The 18,419-nt window shown below is 35.0% G+C and overlaps 1 protein-coding gene across 7 annotated transcripts in view; it reads right to left on the reverse strand.

Moving 5' to 3' along the window:
* Positions 1-18,419, reverse strand: part of LOC124367844 — a 64,030-nt gene that overhangs the window by 12,274 nt on the left and 33,337 nt on the right. For all 7 annotated transcript variants that reach the window (XM_046825005.1, XM_046825004.1, XM_046825003.1 and 4 more), the window contains 6 exons: positions 14,309-14,530; positions 10,824-10,969; positions 8,907-9,119; positions 7,680-8,631; positions 4,455-6,773; positions 2,070-2,306 (listed from right to left, as the gene is read on the reverse strand). In XM_046825005.1, the coding sequence (XP_046680961.1) occupies positions 2,070-2,306; positions 4,455-6,773; positions 7,680-8,631; positions 8,907-9,119; positions 10,824-10,969; positions 14,309-14,530 (4,089 nt within the window). The remainder of the gene's footprint in view (positions 1-2,069; positions 2,307-4,454; positions 6,774-7,679; positions 8,632-8,906; positions 9,120-10,823; positions 10,970-14,308; positions 14,531-18,419) is intronic.

Below are 18,419 nucleotides of genomic sequence, written 5' to 3' on the forward strand. Positions count from 1 at the left end.
CTGGACATATTGTACAGAAATTTACATGGACATTCTTAGGGTTTCTGCATGTCTGTGTGTGTTACTCAACCACGAAAAACTACTGGACATATTGTACAGAAATTTACATGGACATTCTTAGGGTGCCTGCATGTCTGTGTGTGTTACTCAACCACGAAAAACTACTGGACATATTGTACAGAAATTTACATGGAAATTCTTAGGGTGCCTGCATGTCTGTGTGTGTTACTCAACCACAAAAAACTACTGGACATATTGTACAGAAATTTACATGGAAATTCTTAGGGTGCCTGCATGTCTGTGTGTGTTACTCAACCACGAAAAACTACTGGACATATTGTACAAAAATTTACATGGACATTCTTAGGGTGCCTGCATGTCTGTGTGTGTTACTCAACCACGAAAAACTACTGGACATATTGTACAGAAATTTACATGGACATTCTTAGGGTGCCTGCATGTCTGTGTGTGTTACTCAACCACGAAAAACTACTGGACATATTGTACAGAAATTTACATGGACATTCTTAGGGTGCCTGCATGTCTGTGTGTGTTACTCAACCACGAAAAACTACTGGACATATTGTACAGAAATTTACATGGACATTCTTAGGGTGCCTGCATGTCTGTGTGTGTGTTACTCAGCCACGAAAAACTACTGGACATATTGTACAGAAATTTACATGGACATTCTTAGGGTGCCTATACGTTATCATATAAGTCTATTCCTATAATAAAAACCCCTCCGGGTTACTACCCACTGCTAAAAATGATTCAGATTTGCCATCCATCATTACAAAGTTCACCTATTTTCATTGCTAATATTACTGGTCAACGTCAAATACAGTACAATTAATCTTTTTCTGCAGTAAATTCTTTCTTCCCATTAAAATAATTAATGCTGTAATCTGAATTTAATTCAGTATATGAAATTAATTAGATGTTTGTGACATGATTCTCGGGTAAATGTAGATGAGACGGTTCGTTTCTGGAGATGTCGAATACGCTGAGTTTTGTCATTTTCACCACAGTTACGAAAGTATGTAGACGTGAAGATTCAATTTATAACTAAAGATGAACAGTTGCAAACTATTATATTTAACAGTATCGAGAGTATATACAGGATGTTCAGTAAAAGTGTTCCAATACTTTGAGATTTTGATCTACACATAAAAATTAGCAAACAAATTCATATGAATGTATGTCCTAAAATCTTTAGTTTCCTGCCTATCTGTCTGTGTGTGTTTTATTATTCATTGGTATAACGATTCCAAAGACATTCGTCAACGAATAAGTGAGCACGATCACTTCATATGTATCATTGCACAATCCGGGAGCAACTAAGATACTTTTGTCTTTTGATAGGCATCAGCTGTTTTAAACAGGTTAAAAGATTTTATAAGATACCAACTATTTTGAAATTTTTATAACAGTTCAAACGGTACTTTTTCCAACGAAATGTCTCAACGCATGCACGGCGAGTTTTAAGAAACTTTAGAACAACCCAGGAGCAACAAATAACTGATACCTCTCAATTGTGATATGTTTGGTTTTTAATTCTCAAGTTTTATAACTTTATCTTAATTAGTTTAAAAAGTATAATTTTATTTACATATAGCACAGACAGACAGACAGACAGACATAAAACTGAAGGTTTTAGGACATACCTTCATACGAATTCTTTAGCTCATGTTTATGTGTAAAACGAAATCCCAAAGTATTGGAACACTTTTCCTAAAAACACTGTATAGACTCTCAGAAGAAAGGTTAACTACTTGCTGGTGTGTACCTTCCGGTTGAACCTACACTTCGGGTACCTCAACAACCAATGAGCCACTTTTATCTATGCAGCACTGTCAACGTCCAGAATGGGCACATCACCAACCGCAAATGTCATAAACCTTCCTCATGGAATCTCGAGGATCTTGAGGTGGACTAAATGCAGTGAGAAATTTGTAAAATTCTTTTCCTGACTGAACAAGAAATGGGCAATGTCATATTCAGGAACCTATCCTATACTGGATAATGTCCAACCGTTGATTAAATATCATAAACTATTTTTCACAGACCTGTACTTAAATTCAAAGGAGAATCCTGAACCTCAGCTTCTTGTGATAACGGTTCTTCGCCCTCCGGGAAGGACTCTTCATCCAATTCAACAATTTCCATGGAAGCATCCGAACCAGTAATGGTTCCTTCGTTGTCTCCAACAACAGGAATAACTTGTGTCTCTCTCATATCAGAAACATTTATTAGTACTTCATGATTATCTAAAATACTGGAATCTGCCGATTCTTGACCCTCATCTGCAACAAAAGGTAAAATTAATGTGTGTGGCTAAGAAGCCCTGTCTGACACCTAACCTGGTGATGAACAATGTACACCATTTTATATTTTTTGGATTATCTACAATACTAATTTAAGAATTCTTGACATCTTGACTATTAATTTATATCCGCAGATGTTTCATAGTAATTATTCTGTGGTTAATAGTGTTTAGTATACCAAATGATATAACGTGTTTAGTTACACACTGTAACGACACAACCATATGACATTCCGTGTACTTCAGTCTCTTTCTGGACTATTACTGCCAATGGTGCAGTGTACCGGGTACAGCGGTTATCGCGAGATAACCAAATCAAACAACGTCGAGCGTGGCTGCTGCTTGGATGGGTGACCGCTGAGCAATCCCGTCTTTGCAAGCCTGCCCGGCCGTTGGTGGTGGTTCGGAAATCACCTTTAAGCCGTTGGTCCCCAGGTTAAACGTTAAAGAGGGCTTCTTAGCTGACTTCAGCTGGTTAAATACGTTTTTATTTCACCTTGACTTTATCCAAGAAATGTCTTTTTTGGAACAGGACTCGATCGAGTGAACCATTCAGTTTTTTTGGAAAACTGAAAAATATGTGTTATCTTTGCAGTTTTCTAACTTCTTCCCTCATACCTCTCTGAAATGAAGCCGGGTGTTTCTCAAAGAAATAAATCACGGTTTCAATGTGACAACTTTCAATATGATGTTACACATTGTTTGCTATTCTAATGTCACATATGCTGTAACTTTCTGTCATCTACATCCTAAAAATGATCACGTCATATGTTGCCTGGAATAGAGTTTGATTAAATTGCTAGAAAGAACTAAAATGAAGAGGAAACTGAAGTAATGAATTTTTCACCAATTTATTTGCTCAATCCTGTCTTTAATTACTTTCACTTTGAGAGTGTAAATGACTGTATTTGATAAGGAAACTATCATTGAAATTTACTGTGTTTATGTGTACAGTATTTTTAAGTACGCTATTGGGCTCAGGAGGTTGTCTATTAAGATTTAAGAGTATATAGAATCCAAAACAGAATTCCATAGTTCGCATAGTGTCTGGAGCTGGTTATTGTGATCAAAAGCAACTGAATCTCCTCACTCTTCCAAGTATCTAAATGCTTGAAGCTTTTTACTTTCTGTAAAAATAACCCCCATCTTTTTGCGGAAAATGCCTTTAAAAATTAGTCTATCAAGGTCTATCGAGTAATAGATTGACACATATTCACTTGAATATGCAGTTAATTTGCACGAATATGCAGTCTGACAAGAATACGGAATTGTTTCTACCAAAATGGTTTTAATTTTGCTTAGAAAATTGTTTAAGTTGGATAGATATTCCAGGTATCCAGGTAGTTCATAAATTTAAAACAAATTACAACTATTCTCATTGACAAGGGGTTGGAGTGGAAAGATCATATATGCAGGATTAGTAATGCAATTTCGTTTGAATAATCTTCTTTGAGGAGTATTTCAAAATAATGTGCAGAAAGATTTATGTTAATGCTCTAGTACGGTTTCACATAATATGCAGGTGTATCTCATAAAATTGTGAAATTGCACAAAAAACACGATTTCTATAATATTCGTGGGACAAAAAAGGCAATAAAACTGGTAAAACGTCATTAATGAATCTCTCGAAATTATTTTAAAACTATAAGAGACTTTAGCATCGTAGTATCAGATTTCAAAATACCTATAGATATACATAGCATTTGTTAACTAGGCTTGAAGAACTCCCCTCACAATTTAGAATAAGATTGTTGAATATACTTTTTAAATATAAAATATATGCATATACCTCTATACATATGGAGTCTATCTGCGGTGTCTAAATAAAAGAATAATAACAGGAACGTTAAATACAATTAAATGACTTGTTCTAAATGAATAAATTCATGAATCATTATAAAATTCCTGCAGTACAGTATAATAACATCTAAGTAAGCAACGAACGATAATTTTAATTAATAATAAATCTTACAGTACATAATGTACATTTGTTTTGTATTGTAAACATTTAAATAGATTAGCTCAATATTAATATTACGTATTATTAATATTTTATTATTACACACATTTTTTATGATTCAGCAAATTTATTATTATTATTTGGTACATTAAACAACCTAATACTAACCTGTATTTGGATCTAAATTGACAATAGGCTCCGCCTCAAATGTTTCGTGTGGTAATCGTTCAATAGCTTCTTCCTGTATGCTGCTCTGGTATCTGTGATCTGCTGGAACTGTAAATGGATTACTAAGTTCCCTTTGAGTTCTGACAGGTACGACTTCCGGTCTATAATACGAAGCTCTCACTGCCTGTCTATCTTGTTGCGGATTGTGTATCGAAGGGTACATATCAGGTCGCCTCGGTGAGTGGTCGACATTCAGGACTTGTGGTTGTACATAATATCCTTGCGTAATAGGAAAGTACCCGTGTATCATTCTTAGTAAATATTGTTGAGAAATGTACGTAACAGGCTGCATATCTGGTCCCCTGAAATTGACCACCGGTTGAATTTCAGGTATTCTGGATCCGTAGCCAGGTCTCACGTCTTGAAACGGTATATTATGCCATTGTATTTCAGGAATGGGTCCGGTTCTTGGTTCATATTGTTGAGGATTGTACATAACAGGTTGGATTTCAGGCTCTCTGGTTGCGTAGCCAGCTCTCACGTCTTGCAAAGGTACATGAGGCCTTCGTATTTCAGGAACGGTTTCCGATCTTCGTTCATATTGTTGAGGATTGTACACAACAGGTTGTATCTCAGGTACTCTGGATCCGTAGCCAGGTCTCACGTCTTGAAATGGTATATTAGGCCATTGTATTTGAGGAATGGGTCCGGTTCTTGGTTCATATTGTTGAGGATTGTACACAACAGGTTGTATCTCAGGTACTCTGGATCCGTAGCCAGCTCTCACGTCTTGCAAAGGTACATCAGGCCTTCGTATTTGAGGAACGGCTTCCAATCTTCGTTCATATTGTTGAGGATTGTACATCACAGGTTGAGTTTCAGGTTCCCTGGTTACGTAGCCAGCTCTCACGTCTTGCAAAGGTACATCAGGCCTTCGTATTTCAGGACCGGCTTCCGATCTTCGTTCATATTGTTGAGGATTGTACATCGCAGGTTGAGTTACAGGTTCCCTGGTTACGTAGCCAGCTCTCACGTCTTGCAAAGGTACATCAGGCCTTCGTATTTCAGGACCGGCTTCCAGTCTTCGTTCATATTGTTGAGGATTGTACATCACAGGTTGAGTTTCCGGTTCCCTGGTTACGTAGCCAGCTCTCACGTCTTGCAAAGGTACATCAGGCCTTCGCATTTCAGGACCGGCTTCCGATCTTCGTTCATATTGTTGAGGATTGTACATCACAGATTGAGTTTCAGGTTCCCTGGTTACGTAGCCAGCTCTCACGTCTTGCAAAGGTACATCAGGCCTTCGTATTTCAGGACCGGCTTCCAATCTTCGTTCATATTGTTGAGGATTGTACATCGCAGGTTGAGTTTCAGGTTCCCTGGTTACGTAGCCAGCTCTCACGTCTTGCAAAGGTACATCAGGCCTTCGTATTTCAGGACCGGCTTCCGATCTTCGTTCATATTGTTGAGGATTGTGCATTACAGTTTGAATTACAGATTCTCTAGTTTCGTAGTCAGCTCTCACGTCTTGCAAAGGTACATCAGGCCTTCGTATATCAGGACCGGCTTCCGATCTTCGTTCATATTGTTGAGGATTGTGCATTACAGTTTGAATTACAGATTCTCTGGGTACGTAGTCAGCTCTCACGTCTCGCAAAGGTACTTCAGGCCTTCGTATTTCAGGACCGGCTTCCGATCTTCGTTCATATTGTTGAGGATTGTACATTACAGTTTGAATTACAGATTCTCTAGTTACGTAGTCAGCTGTCACGTCTTGCAATGCTACATCAGGCCTTCGTATTTCAGGAACGGCTTCCGATCTTCGTTCATATTGTTGAGGATTGTAGACTACAGGCTGAATTTCAGGTTGTCTGGATAAGTTGCCAGCTCTCGTGTAATGTTCAAGCAAATGGGGATCAGTTTGTATAGGTAAATTGGGGTGTGCTGGATGTATCATTTCTCCATATTCATGAGGTCTGCGTACATTGGGAGCGTGTGCATCTCTTCTGGTTAAGTCGGGAACACCCTCATATTGTGGGTGTACATCAGGAACAGCTTCTGGAGGTAAATAGGGATGTACAGGGGTGTTGACAGCAGCAGGTGGCTGGGGTGGAGTAACGGTAAGAACGAGTTCACATGACTGGAAGACTGAATTGAGAGAATACAAAACACAGCCACATGGCCTTGGGCCCTCCACGATTAATGTCCGATTGTGTATATGTCTCGTGACTATGTTTACTTCGTTGTCTTCTGAGTTCAAGTCAACAGTCTGAGCTGGTGAATCCAAGCGCACCAGCATATCATCTAAGGGGGTCAGTGCTGAAAATAACACATTTTACTGTTTTTTGTTATGTTAATTTAAATGTTCAGAAAAGTCTGCGTATTACAGAACTATATGGCTACACTACGTTAATTGGGTCTTATAAACCTAGGTCTTATGTGATGTAGTTGATATTTGGCTCTACCTTATTTTCTTCTATTTACTCCTACTATAAATATGTACTGTAAAATTAAGTTTTACCATAACCTGTTCTTTTGTCATAGTTTTTTCTGACCACGTTTTTAGATTTGTAATCTGCTCTTTTTTTCTCACATGGACAACAAGCCTAACAAATAACTAATAAGCCATGCATCGCCATAGATACATACATAAATAATAAATATGTTTACCTTTTTAGTATTAATATGCGTATTTTCATCACTTCGTACAAAGATAGGCTGTTAAATAACAATAATTTTCCTGTAATAGCTTCTAACATAAAACTGAACTGCAGCTACGCAAATTTAGAGTATGGTATTTTTTATAATCTACCTCAAGTATACGGTACTTTTAATACCAAAACTCAAATAACGATCTACCTGTCAAGAATTAGTACACATATTTGACTACGCTCCAAAGATACGCTGTTAAAATGCCATTATTATTATAACATGCTGTGGTTAGCTTTTGTAAATAAGATTTGTTTTATATTCTAAGGCAATTTTTTCAGAATTGTTACACTTGTACAGCAATGATACGTTGTGACCTAAATTGTGTTTTTTTTCATATTTTTAATTGTTAAATAGTTGCTGTGATATAATTAACTCTATAAAACGTTCAACAAGAAACATCGATAAAAAATAATGTTTTGTATATTCACATGAATTGTTCACACGTACACGCACATGCTCTCATAAGCAAAAATATATGTTATGGTATATATATATATATATAAGTACTCATACCTCGTAACCAGTTTCGTTGGTCGGGCCGCCCTTCATCCCCAAAGTGTCGTGATAATTCTAGACGACTATACCTGTTATCCAAATCTTCGGCATACACAGTCACTTCAAAGAACGTCCTTGTAACGGTGAAGATAACCAATGACAGAGATTGTCTTATAATTGACTGAGCGAATAGAAGAGAAATACCACCAATTAAAATTTGCTGCCTCACAAATTTGTTGTCTAGTTCGTATACGTTCAGTCGGACCTCACAGACCTCAGGGGCCGAGTATCTGAAAACTCTGAATCTGCTCTGGGGCAAGTAAGCGCGCTCAACCATCTTCCTCACTTTAGTATTATGTAATCCTACGCTAATCACAGGCGTCAATTCTTTCAATTCCAATTCTGTTTTCCACACCGTTTTGTAGTACATGCCGGTCTTCATGCCTGCGTAGATGGCTGCTCCCCTGGAGACTGAATCATACTTTACAGTTATTGTAGGTGCAAGGTGTTCATCAATAATTTGACTCAGTCTTGGTATCAGGCAACACCTACCGTGTTTGAAGGCTCGTAGTATTTCGAATTTTTGGAGTTTCGTTCTTTTTATGCATCGTTTTATCAGTGCGGAAAGCTGACGGAACCGCTCAGCATTCCAGCTTTCAAACATCTCCCTGCTTATTTCGACTCGGTGTTCGTGTAGACATACAGTAGTGTTTTCTTCTTTGGACAATTCCAGTTTCGCTGCTATACATTTCTTTCTCAAAATTTTCTTATCGAGAGATGACAAATCTCCCCCCATTAATTCCCTCATTTTCTCGAAGCAATAAGACATAATGGTATTGTCGAAGTCATCTCCTCCCCAGTGGCAGTCCCCCACATTTGACAAGACCCTTACTCGATATTGCGATACCATAAAAGAAGTTATGGAGACGGATCCTCCTCCTATATCAACGACCACACAAATACCGTGTTCCTGAAACATGAGAAAAAATTAAAAATATTTTAAGCATAACACGTGAGCTTTGTAAGTCGTCTTCAAATCAGCTACATAGTCTACATATATTAAAATACCATTATAAATATATATATATACACACATTATATTTAAAATCATCCGAATCTCAGAGATATTTTAATATTTAGTCTACCTAGGTGGCAGAAGCCCTATATGTGATGCGTAAAGGAATTTTATTTTCTTCCATAAAAGGAAAATACTATTGCTGTACGTACTTCTATCCTACTACTTACCCTGTACCTGAAAGTTAACCATCTCGATATCATTACGGCAGATGTGTCATTGATGAGTATGCTCTTCAGTTCAGCTCTATTAGCAGCCCTGTTTATTGCTCTTCTTTGGTTATAAGTGCAAGATCCCGCGACTGCAATGACAAAAAATGGATCCTCTTCACCACAAACTTTCATTGCGAACTGTCGAAAGTATCTCAGGATCTCGTACAGCAACTGGAAAAGATGTACTGTGAGAGCATGTTATTAATGCAAAACATAAATATTGTAATAAACTATTTAAAAACACTTTTTGACTACAACTAATTTCCTACTACCAATTATAATAATATATAAAAACATTAAAAGTAAAAAGTAACAGTAAAAAATGTAAAGTAAAAAGTCAAGTAAAGTCTTATTTTACTGTAATATTTATATCTTATTACAGTCAAAGACGTGACAGAGAAACTTCATATTTAAGAAAAGTTTGTTAAAACTGTAATTAAATAATAAATTATCTATCAAAAATTCAAGAGAATAAATACTCTCATTTGAAGGGACAGATTAAAATACCTTGCGCGAAGGCGGGAACTATGAAGTTTCCATGACACAAACTGTTTTTAAGAATTCTATCTACACATACATAGACACACATACGCACACACATACAATAAAGGCTATTCATAAGTTTGAAACATATGTTCCAGATCATTATTAGTCAGATCATTAGTAGTCAGAGAGAGAGTAACTATTTATTGGAGTAATACAGTTTTTCCTTTATTTCTATTGATAAAGCATAATTAAATTTAGGCTCTAAAAATAAGAATATCTTTGAAATAAAGTACTATAGGATTTAGTTATCTAATAATTCCTTTGTTAAACCTTTCTACAATTTATATTACAATTAATTATAGTTCCGACATTAATCTCCCTATGAATATAGCTAGATCTTTAAATGCAAGTATTGCAGAGGTAGAATTCGAAGTGTACAAATAATGAATAAGAGACAGTGAGTCTGCCACTTATAATTCTTACAAAATTTTTTTGATTATTAATAATAGGCTTCAACTCAGTAATATAATAGCCTTCCCAAATAGAAAGTCCATACTTTAGTGTAGTACGAATATAGGATTTTATTACTTTCTATAAATTTAAAAAATTTACTATCGGTGATATAGTGAGACTTCATTCATTATTTTATCGAGAGATTATAAATTAACGCGGTGTTCAAAAACCTCCAAGACGCAAGGATAACATTTCTGTGAGATAAATATTCGTCTTCGTTCTGGCCATATGTCGTAGGTTTCATCTATATATCTATCTATCTATCTATCTATCTATATATATATATATATATATATATATATATATATATATATATATATATATATATATATATAGACTATAAATGAATGTTTGTGTGTTTTTCCTTTATGTAATTGCAAAATATTAGACAGACCATTATGAAAATTTGTATGTATACGTATTTTTCCACGGAGAAGGTTTATAAGCTATGCCCATTGATGTAACTCACCACCAAGCGGCGCTGCAAAAGATAAAAGGTTTCAAAGCGCCTGCACAATATAAACTGCAATTACTAGACAGTCACGTATATCACATAGCCAAACACTATTTGAAGGCGCTAAGTTATTATGTATATTTGTTTTTAAGATACATTTCTGATTGAACTTAAAGTTTGAGTGTTAGACCACTCTATAATAAAGTACATGTACGTGCACAATGGCTATAAACATAAACATATATTCTTGATCGTGGCAACAAGGCAAACTCTACATCGGCGTTGTAAATATAATTAAATTAAACCAGAAGTTCACATTCACGGGCAATGCTTACGAAAAGCGTGCAAAGCCGCGGGAAACAGCTAGTTAAATATAAATATCTGCGGAATATAAGGTATTACTAGAGTTTTTCAAACGTTACCGTTTCAGGGCTGATATGACACAGTTTTCCGTTGTGAGTGCACTCCATATGCGGCCAACCGTCTATATCAACCACATTGAAGGGCCAGTACCTAGAGAGTTCCCTTACGTAGGCGTCGTACCTGAGTCCTGCTAGCCTTAACAGTCCTGAAATCAATGCAAGTGAGAAGGTGAAAACATGTATAGGTACTAATTTTTTCAAGACACCATAGAATAACATAAAATTATATCACGGTTATTTCCACACAAAAAAACTGAAAAACAGAAGTAAATATTTATATTGAAAAAGAAAACAAATTCAGGATATTGGATATCTAATGGTTATAAAATATTCAAAAAAATATTTTAGTAATACCCTTTAAAATAATTAACATTAAATAATTAACGCTAAATAATATTTAAAGAGCCTTATATCACAAAGAAATAAATCCATATATTGAAATAAAGAGATAAATTTATATACTCGTATATATACATACACATACCTAGTGAAAACAGCATTTAATGTGTTACATAATTTCAGTATAATTTACAATAATATGGGAAAAGAGCCTACATGGGCCGTAATGACCTGTGCGTAGACTCGAGTTGAAATTTTTAGGATTAGAATTTTATCTCGAGCAGTGTGTTGATTAATTTAATCGATTTTTTATTTGAGAGAAGTATATATATATATATATAATATATATATATATTATATATATATATATATATATTATATTATGAAACATGACCATAATCCGATTGATGTGGACCTCAAATAAGATAGAGTATGATAAGTGGGTCCGGTTTTTTATACAGATTAGTACAATCATCGATACTTAATATTCATTTATCGAATACTCGTTTATAAATCATATCGACATATCGATAGCCATAATCACAATCATATTTTAAATTTCAAAAATAATGCAACGCACATAGTGATAATCTTATAAATAATAAATTACCTCTAACGATCAAACAAACTATTAGAAGTGGAAATAGGAAAAACTCATAAAAAATAATAAAATGATATCAAAATTTCTTAAAGGAAATACGAAATATTGAAATATGCGTAATTATGTATATGTTTTCTCCTGTATAGGAATGATAAACCTTTTTCGAGAAGTTGTTGAAGCATCTTCTCTAGAGAGCCGTATGGTATTTCTCTTCTGCACAAATACTCACAGAGATGATCTGCAAGCAGGACGGCTGATATGCTACTTTTTAAACTTAGTTTCACGGTCCTCCACGAGCTTTCGACTTTCTGTTATTGTCTATAAGAGAAAATACGTTTATTATATGTGTTTATAGTTGACACAAGTCAGTATTGCTCAAATTCAGTATCGGATAGTTATATCGAAAGTTATAAATGAGTAATATTGTTTACCAATATCGAAACAAAAAAACAGAGCCCGCTTATCGTACCCTACCCATAAAATAATACACAGACCGTTCATTTCTTCGATAAAAATGGAGGGCGAAGAAAGTTGAAGAGAGGCGGAGCTACATCAAAGACTTCTATATTGTCAGTTGCTCAACAAAGACGAGGCCATGGTAACTGTTACTAAATCATCATTATATGATTCTGTTTGTCAATTAGCCACCAGCAAAAATTTAAGTTTAATGATTTGTACTGATAGTCTTAAGCTACTGCTTTGATTGTACTAATTACGCAACCAAAGTTTACTAGTAAAATTTGTTTTCTGACTCCAGGTGTGACTTTCTCTAGGCTCTAATAAGGTAGTGCTTCGTAATGGAATTATCTATTAGCTACAGGGTGTTCAGAAATGTGTATAACAAACTTCTGTATGTGATAGTATTCATCATTTTATACAAAAAATGTTATATAAACATAGGTAAAAGATGTGTCTCGTTTAGCCGCTAGCCGCCATTTTGTATTTTTCTAAAAAAACGTATTATCTCTAAAACTTTTTAACCTAAATAAAAAAAGATAAAATCTAAAGAAACTAAATTTGGCACATAGTTTGAATAAAGAAGAAATTAATAAAAGAAATTGTGTCACTTTCTTTAATACTAACAAAATGGCGTCTGTTGAAATTATTTACATTCTAATAATAACAAAAACAACCAGTATACTTTTCGGGACATTTTCCACCGTTCAGTGAAACAAGAATCATTAACACTACGTTTCAAGATCTGCAATCTGATCTCTTCTTCAGGTTTTTCTTTTTAGTTCATTTTTTAGAATTGGCAATCAAAGCGGCCTAATCTCGACTAATGGTTGACTGATTGGTTGGTCTACCAATTTAATGTATGTTGCCTCAATCTTCTTCAAAAGGAAATTAATTGAGGCAACATACATTAAATTGGCAGACCAACCAATCCGTCAACCATCATTCGAGATTAGGCCGCTTTGGTTGCCAATTCTAAAAAATGAACTAAAAAGAAAAACCTGAAGAAGAGATCGTATTGCAGATCTCGAAACGTAGTGTTACTGATTTCTTGTTTCACTGAACGATGGAAAATGTCTGGAAAATCCTGTTTCCTTCACAATGCTTCCATCGTCAAAAATAACCTTCAAACAAAGAACAACCTGTATGGTTATAAATTATTTACTAGGAACCAAGCATTTGAATTTTTGAAATTGTATTATAATTTCAACGGGACTTATTTAAACGAAATCCGTCAACGTTTAAGCGAACAGGACCACTTAAATACACGCTTAAGCGTATTAGTTGTTTGTTGCTCCCACCTTGTGCAAGTGTATCTTTAAAGTGGTCGTCCTCGCTTATGAGTGTGTTTGAAATTATGAATATTATCAACCACAGACGTTTGTGACACCCTTTTGTGAACACCCTGTATATTATTACACTAACGGATTTCTTGCACAGGGATATACTGGCTTGCTTCTTAATAAATTTAAATGATTGATGTACGGTATCATTAAAAAGAGTTCAATGTGAAAGTGTTATATCTGTTTTTATATTAGTGCTCCACCCCACTGGCTGTTGGATTTTTAATGTTATTCAAATAAAGCTTCATACACTGTTATATTTCATATGGCTTAAATCTAATATATTGTATGGTAAACAATATTACAGTCTTTTTCATCTAGCAACAGCTGTACCAACACAAACTTCTGTAATCCTAGCTTAAGACAAGTATTAATTATGATTTTATGTGTATACAAATTTGCAGTGACATTTGTGTACGTAAGGTACTCGAAACTGGCTTCTCTAGGGTTTAATGCAAACATTACTAATTATTCTGTTTAATCTTACGCACTGATTCTGGTAGGTATCAAATATACCGTTATGCGTGATTACTATTGTTATATACGATAAGTTATGTGATGTATATGTAAATAGAAAAGATTGGGTTAAAACTATTTTCAGAATTAGTGGAACAATAGGGTTAACAGCTCAGTTTCGAGCAACGGGTCCACTAGTCACTTTAAATTGCTCAATATCTAAGAAACAGTTATTGGTAATATTTATAATTTATTATTTGATCTAAGAAGTATTGATATGGAGGGCTTACCACACACTTCGGCATTTTTCACCTGGAACATTGGGCACTTATAATTATCTCCAATTTGTACATGTGTACTTGAGAAGCGCACGAGACTTTCTGGGTCATTTTCATATTCGAACATCAGGCGATGAAAGGTTTTTACACTCTGGTCTTTTCCAACTTGAGAAATACAGACACGGGAAGTTCCGATTTCAACCCCAAAGGCTGTTTCTCGTATAACGGCTGGATCTGGTTTCCATATAAACATCAGAACACATGAATGAGGATTACATAACAACAACAAGGTTAAGGTGTAAAAAAACGTGGAAATCACAGTATAAAACTTTCTTATTCGATTCTTTGCTTCAACCGAATAATAATATTTTACGTTGCAAGTGAGGTTCATTATGGCTTTCACGTATTGCTTGACATATTCTACATAAAATATGATCAAACTAAAACCATTAATGTTACATACTTTGATGCATTAACATTCACGTATTGTTTGACATATTCTACATAAAATATGATAAAACTAAAATCCTTAACGTTACATACTTTGATGCATTAACATTCACGTATTGTTTGACATATTCTACATAAAATATGATCAAACTAAAACCATTAATGTTACATACTTTGATGCATTAACCACCTTATCACCTCTTAAGCATACTAAATCTCGTATAATTTAACAGAAGTGTTTTTGTTTTAGAATATTTAAACAGAGAGAAGCTGTACAATGCACTGACAGATCTTCCACAGGTCATTCAAAGAAGAAGAATAAATGTATTTTATTTACTTATTATTTTTGTTTTTCTTGTTGGAATTTCCAATTTCTTTTTCTTTTTTATACACATTGTAAATATGTATACAGTTTATATTTATCTGAAGAAGTGCACCGGATACGCGAAAATTTAGAAATGTTTCAAACTATTTACAATGGATTTTTGAAGGAATGTTTATTTTATATACAATGGAAGAAGATAGTAGGCTCTTCAATTAAAAGCTACCGTAGTAAAAAAAAGAAATTGAGGATTGAGACAAGAGAAACAAAACAATATAAATAAATAAAATAGATCAGCAGCTGATGGTCAATGAAACTGACGTTTGTGAATGAGTAGAAAACATTAAATTTATCTTATGTTAAGTCCTTTTAAACTAATACTTGAAAGTACTGAAGTTTGTGCAGTTTTATTTTTTTCAGTTTTAATCTATTGAGTTTTTTCATTGTTATGGATCGTATTAATGCCTTTGACGTTGTAACACTTTTCTTAATAACGTAGCTATAGTAGGAAGGGTTGATTAAATTTAATTTTGAGTTCAGCTCCAGTTTACCTTTTTTATTGCAGTGTCTGGTATCTGACGATATCTCAGACGACTCCTGGAATCTGGAGTCATTTTCGTCTGAAGAGATCCAAAGAAAGTCGACAATGAAGAAGCTTAAAACGAAAAATTGTCACTAAGAGGAAGGTGAACTGAAAAAAACTTGAAACTCAAAATTCAATTGTATCAATCCTTCCTACCATAGCGAAGTTAGGTGTAGGAAACGCGGTTACTCCACTGTTCTTAGAGGTCGTGTCTATCACATCGTAGTGCACTCAATTGTCTACCTTTATGAAACATTTATTATTGTATAAGGTTGATTATGTTCATTGTTTAGTAGAACGTTCCATAGTTTGTGTTGAAAAAGAAATCAAAATCTTAGTAACAACGTCTCAATATAAGGGAGAAACTGAATTGGGATCTCTTCTACCCACCGCTTCCTAGTGAAGTGTAAAAATCGAAAAGAAACTGGACAAGATTGATCCGTAACAATTACTATTTAATTTCAATTGTATTCAGAAATGTTTTACTGTTTTCGCTGTTGATGAAAATGGTTTTATAATAGTAACGTAAACCTGAAAGGAAAGAAATTACAGTAGAACCTCTCGTATCCGACCTTCCCACATCCACTCCTCCCGATATCCGACCTTCCCACATCCACTCCTCCCGACATCCGACCTTCCCACATCCACTCCTCCCGATATCCGACCTTCCCACATCCACTCCTCCCGACATCCGACCTTCCCACATCCACTCCTCCGATATCCGACCTTCCCACATCCACTCCTCCCGATATCCGACCTTCCCACATCCACTCCTCCCGACATCCGACCTTCCCACATCCACTCCTCCCGATATCCGACCTAGTGTCCAACCGGGTTCTGTTGGCGAGCCTGTTCAGACTTGATCTTTACCGCCCCACGTTGCACCTTTAATACATCCTATGGATCAATGGCTGAAGAGAAGATACAGAAGAAAATATTTCAGCTCTTTCGTCGAAAAAACAGAAGAAGGGTGTACCTTATGAAGCAGTGAAAGGTTTAAATATAAAAGATGCCGTATGTATCGTTGCTGGAGCTTGGGAATAAATTTAAAAAACCACCCTAAAGAAATAATTGGAAAACGATTTGGCCATCAATAAATTAAGTAAAACTTGAGACTAATCATGACAAAACAGAAACATTACAAAATCTACAATTGTTTCAGCACGATCTCCAGGTGACAGATGTAGAAGAATGGCTTTTTGAATGTGATGTTTCGGAAGTTACAGCCAATGAAGATCTCAGCGACGACATTGAAACAAGAAAAACCTGGGACTAATCATGACAAAACAGAAACATTACAAAATCTACGAGTGTTTCAGCACGATCTCCAGATGACAGATGTGGAAGAATGGCTTTTTGAATGTGATGTTTCGGAAGTTACAGCCAATGAAGATCTCAGCGACGACATTGAAACAAGAAAAACCTGGGACTAATCATGACAAAACAGAAACATTACAAAATCTACGAGTGTTTCAGCACGATCTCCAGATGACAGATGTGGAAGAATGGCTTTTTGAATGTGATGTTTCGGAAGTTACAGCCAATGAAGATCTCAGCGACGACATTGAAACAAGAAAAACCTGAGAGTAATCATGACAAAACAGAAATATATTACAGAACAGAAATATATCATTACAAAATATAATAGTGTTTCTGCACGGTGTCCAGATAACAGATGTGGAAGAGTGTCTCTTTTTGAAGAGTGTGGCTTGTTGAAGGTGATGTTTTGGAAGTTACAGCCAACGAAGATCTCAGTGACGGTCAAATCATTGCTATTGTGCAGAACGAAGCCGAGGAAGAAGAAAGTGACTCGGATGAAGAGGAAACCACTAGTGACGACGTAGCAAGACATTCTGCTGCTAAAGATGTAGTCGAAGTTGCGCTGAAATACATCGAGCATCGTCCAAACGTAAGCCCGATGGATGTATTGTGGGATAAAGAATAGAGGGACACTTCTGCAAGGTCAAGATTAACAAAATTGCAACATCAATCCATTACTGAATTCTTTAAATAATGTATTGTACATGCGCTTAGATTTTATTCACTTGTTTTATTCAATTTAAAAACTGTAAACGTTTGAAAAGTATTCATACAAATGCTGGTATTTAGAAATACAATAAAGGTTCACTATTTGTAGCACACTGCATACATGTAGGTTCTTTTACCTGAGAAAGGCGTTTTTTTTTCTCCTTTCGATTTCCGACCATGACTCGGTCCCGTTATGGTCGGATATGAGAGGTTCTACTGTATAATTAGAACACTAACGGTGGAATTTTTACAATATAGATCTTTTACAAAGTAGAGCAAATTTCACGGACCTGTTAAATCCTAAACCTTTTATGTTTGTATGTTTGTAGCCTAAGTATTTTTCTTTTCTTTTATTACTCTACCTTTGACCATTATATTATCTTTTTTATAATGTTTATATACATTTTTCTATTTATAATTTAAGAATAGGGAGTCGATTAAGAAAGTGCACTAATAAAACCGATCTAAAATATTCATTTTGAATTCAAGGATGGGACCTCAAAAAAATCTGCTTTGGAGGCCCTGTATTATTCTTAAAAAAGTTAAAGTGTATGATACTAGATTAAATGCTACTATTGTTTATATTTTATGTGCAACATGATATATTATTTTTAAATATTATTATGAGTCTTTTGTCTTAAGGTCAGACTGAGCACGAGAAAGGCTATAATATATATTATTTTGTTTTCGACATCTTTATTCATGTACCTTTTTTCAAATTTGAAAAGAATATTTTTAAT

This window comes from Homalodisca vitripennis, chromosome 8 (genome assembly GCF_021130785.1).
Source record: "Homalodisca vitripennis isolate AUS2020 chromosome 8, UT_GWSS_2.1, whole genome shotgun sequence".
In the NCBI taxonomy this organism is placed as follows: domain Eukaryota; kingdom Metazoa; phylum Arthropoda; class Insecta; order Hemiptera; family Cicadellidae; genus Homalodisca; species Homalodisca vitripennis.